The sequence below is a fragment of the Etheostoma spectabile genome, chromosome 14, assembly GCF_008692095.1.
Source record: "Etheostoma spectabile isolate EspeVRDwgs_2016 chromosome 14, UIUC_Espe_1.0, whole genome shotgun sequence".
Taxonomy (NCBI): Eukaryota; Metazoa; Chordata; class Actinopteri; order Perciformes; family Percidae; genus Etheostoma; species Etheostoma spectabile.
The window spans coordinates 24,349,794-24,352,931 of NC_045746.1; the positions used below are offsets into that span (position 1 = coordinate 24,349,794).

The 3,138-nt window shown below is 39.3% G+C and overlaps 1 protein-coding gene across 2 annotated transcripts in view; it reads left to right on the plus strand.

The window, feature by feature from the left end:
• LOC116701567 (cytochrome c oxidase subunit 6B1) overlaps nucleotides 1–3,138 on the plus strand; it is a 5,735-nt gene that overhangs the window by 727 nt on the left and 1,870 nt on the right. Inside the window, exons 1-2 of one of the 2 annotated variants that reach the window (XM_032535304.1) lie at nucleotides 491–514; nucleotides 1,272–1,395. In XM_032535304.1, the coding sequence (XP_032391195.1) occupies nucleotides 1,290–1,395 (106 nt within the window). In that variant the 5' untranslated portion in view covers nucleotides 491–514; nucleotides 1,272–1,289. Of the gene's footprint in view, nucleotides 1–490; nucleotides 515–1,271; nucleotides 1,396–3,138 lie in introns of those variants that run through there. The other variant, XM_032535302.1, reaches the window with a different exon arrangement.

Sequence of the window (3,138 nt, forward strand, 5' to 3'; positions counted from 1 at the left end):
GAAACATGCCCTCTCTTGTTCTGCAGACTCACTGTCTTTTTGTTATGTCTAATAAATGTGGTCCACTGTCTTTCGACTGTGTCATTATGATCTCAGTGGCTCACACCCTGTTAGTCAGGGGTCATAATTAGCACCATCCACCAGCCAAATGCTGGTAAAATAGGCAAGTGGCTGGTAGGTTTGCTTCACTCACCAGCCTCAGAGACAGTGGCAATCTATTGAGTGGCTGGTTGAATTTAAACATACATTTTTAAATTTTGAACCCTGCTGTTGGTCAGCAGCTCGTCTTTTGACAAGAGGACGTAGGTGAGATCTCTTCCCCCTCATATTGTCATTCCTTCACTGGTTTCCCGTACGTTTTAGAAGTGATTTCAAGATAGTATTGTTTACGTACAAAGCACACTGGTCTAGCTCTAACCTATCTCTCTGACCTATTGACACCACATGTCCCCCCCCCTCCCCCTAGGTCACTCAGGTCAGCTGACCACTTGCTCCTTGTGGTCCCGAGAACAGGGTAGGGATGCACGATATATCGACCAAATATCGTTTTTGCAATATCACGTTGTGCAATATCGATATTGAAAATCTACCGAAAAGTATGTGATGTTCAGTTTATTTTGTGGAGAGATGTGTTGTGATCAGTTTAGAGCCCGCATTTCATTGGGCAAGATTTCAACCAACTCAACTCAAAACCCACAAGACACTGTACAATGAATCCATAGTAATATCCCCAAAAAATCTTTATTTATTTATTCAGGTCCTACTGTCAGTTTAAATGAACCCTTGTGTTATACACCTGTTGAAAACCTGTTTTGATATTCTATGAATTTATTTTGATTGTTTTCCCGTAACTTTTGTGTTTTTATATATGTTTGAGGATATCAGAAGAAATATCGACATTGCAATATGCATGCTCAATATGGCAATATTTCATTTTGTGAATATTAAATATATAAAACCCTAGAGCAGGGCAGACCGCGCCTTTGCAGCAGTAGACCCTAAACTCTGGAATTAATTGCGTCTACACATCAGGCTGGCTCCTGCACGGCCTGTTTTTAAATCCTGTCTAAAAACAGGTTCTTATTCTCAGGCTTTTCACACATTATAACAGTTTCATTTTGATATTACGATCATTTTGCTGTTTAAACTCGTGTCCTTCTGTTGTCTTGCGTTCATTGTGTTCTTTGTATGTTGTTCTGACTGTTGTTGTTTTTAAATGTGCTCCATAAATAAATAACTAAATATGGATTTGTGGATTTGGTCCTCTGCAGAAATCCAGCAGCTTGAAGATGTCGGACCAGATCGACGAGAAGATCAAGAACTACAGGACGGCTCCGTTCGACGCCCGCTTCCCCAACACCAACCAGACCCGCAACTGTTTCCAGAACTACCTGGGTAACCACGACAGCCAGTTTACTTCACCGTCTTAGCTCTGTTGAAGGTTGATGCAATCCCTCAGGTCGTATTTCTTCAGGTTTCTTGATCGTCTCATGTAGAATGGACAGTAGCTGCATGTTTTCCTGTGTCAGAAGTGCAAAGATTAATCGATTAGTTGTCAACTATTAAATTAATCTATTTGAATCCTCTGATTCCAGCTCCTTACATGTGAATATTTTCTAGTTTCTTTACTCTGCTGTGACAGTAAACTGAATATCTTTGGGAAAAAATATATGTATGCAAAAACAAAAAAAGAATACAATACTGGAAATTATTCATAAATATCTAAACGTAATGCGTTAGTAACGACAACGATCATAACAGAGATACGGACAGAAACCAAGGCAGCTCTGCTACGGAAATAATTTACATTTCTACATATTTAAAAGACTGTTGGTCTAGTTATTCACCCCCTTTCAGTAATTTAAGCATTATCTATTAATATTAGTATTATTTTCTGAACTTACCAGACTGTTGTAACTGTTCTATTATTTGTTTTTACCCACTTAGTTATTATATCCACAATACTGATTACTTAATATATCTTTATTTTAAATATAAAACTTGTCATGGGTATGTTTTCATTTAATACCAGAGAGTAGAATTCAAGATGGAAAAAATGGCTTTCATCAAAACTCTCATTGTGTGAATATTTTGTGAAAGCACCGATAGTCAACTCTACAATATCGTTGCGGTATCGATATCGAGGTATTTGGTCAAAAATATGGTGATATTTGATTTTCTCCATATCGCCCAGCCCTACGTGTACTAACACTGAGAATTTCCAATTTCATCCACTGGGCTTCCTAAGAGATAATAAGGTGCTGAAACTTCACAGGGACCCCGGTATTTAATCTACGTCCCAAAATTAATTTGATGAATTTTTATATCTTGTCATTTGATATATTTGTGTGTATCTTTCCCTGCAAAATAATCCTATTTTCTGTCAAAGTAATGTGTCAAAGAGACTTTACAACCGGTGCAAATCCTGTGGAACACCAAAAGATTTCACAGTTGTTTAAGTAAAAATGTCCGGAGTTCAGAACTGAATCCCAGCTGCGTTGAGGCCTACGTGAACCGGTCCTGCTGCAACTCTGCGCTATTTCAAATGAAAACCCAAAGAACAAGACTGAGTACATTTAAACATGTCCTGCTTTGTCGAAGGTCAGTATAATGTCCACAGCAGCCGACTGAAGAGGGCTTACTACTCAGTTTGTGTCTCAGCCTTCCTCCAAGTGTGTACAGTTAGTTTCTCTCTGTTTTATCAGGTCGAGGATTCTTCTCCTTGCCCCTGTTTAGCAGATCTGGTAGTGGCCGTGTTTCAGCTTCATTTCTAGGGCTGTACTGACTAGTTGGAAGCTTCATTCTTAACGTTAACGTTTGTCGAATGTTGTCGATCTGAAATGCAGACAGATTCAGCAACTGTAGGGCCTGTTTCTCGCTTAAAATGTTTGCAGAAACGCGTTTCTATTTAGTTCTTTTCGCAAAATATGAGATCACATTCTGATTGGGCCGCCATTACTGTTGTTTTGAAATTTGGGAGTAGCCAAACCCACCCGACTCACTCGTCCGATCAGCTGTCAGTCAAGATGGATGGATGGATGGATGGATGGAGAGAGAGAGAGAGAGAGAGAGAGAGAGTGACTTTATTCATCCCAAAGGAAATATTAGGCATCCAGTAGCAAGACAACCATAACACAA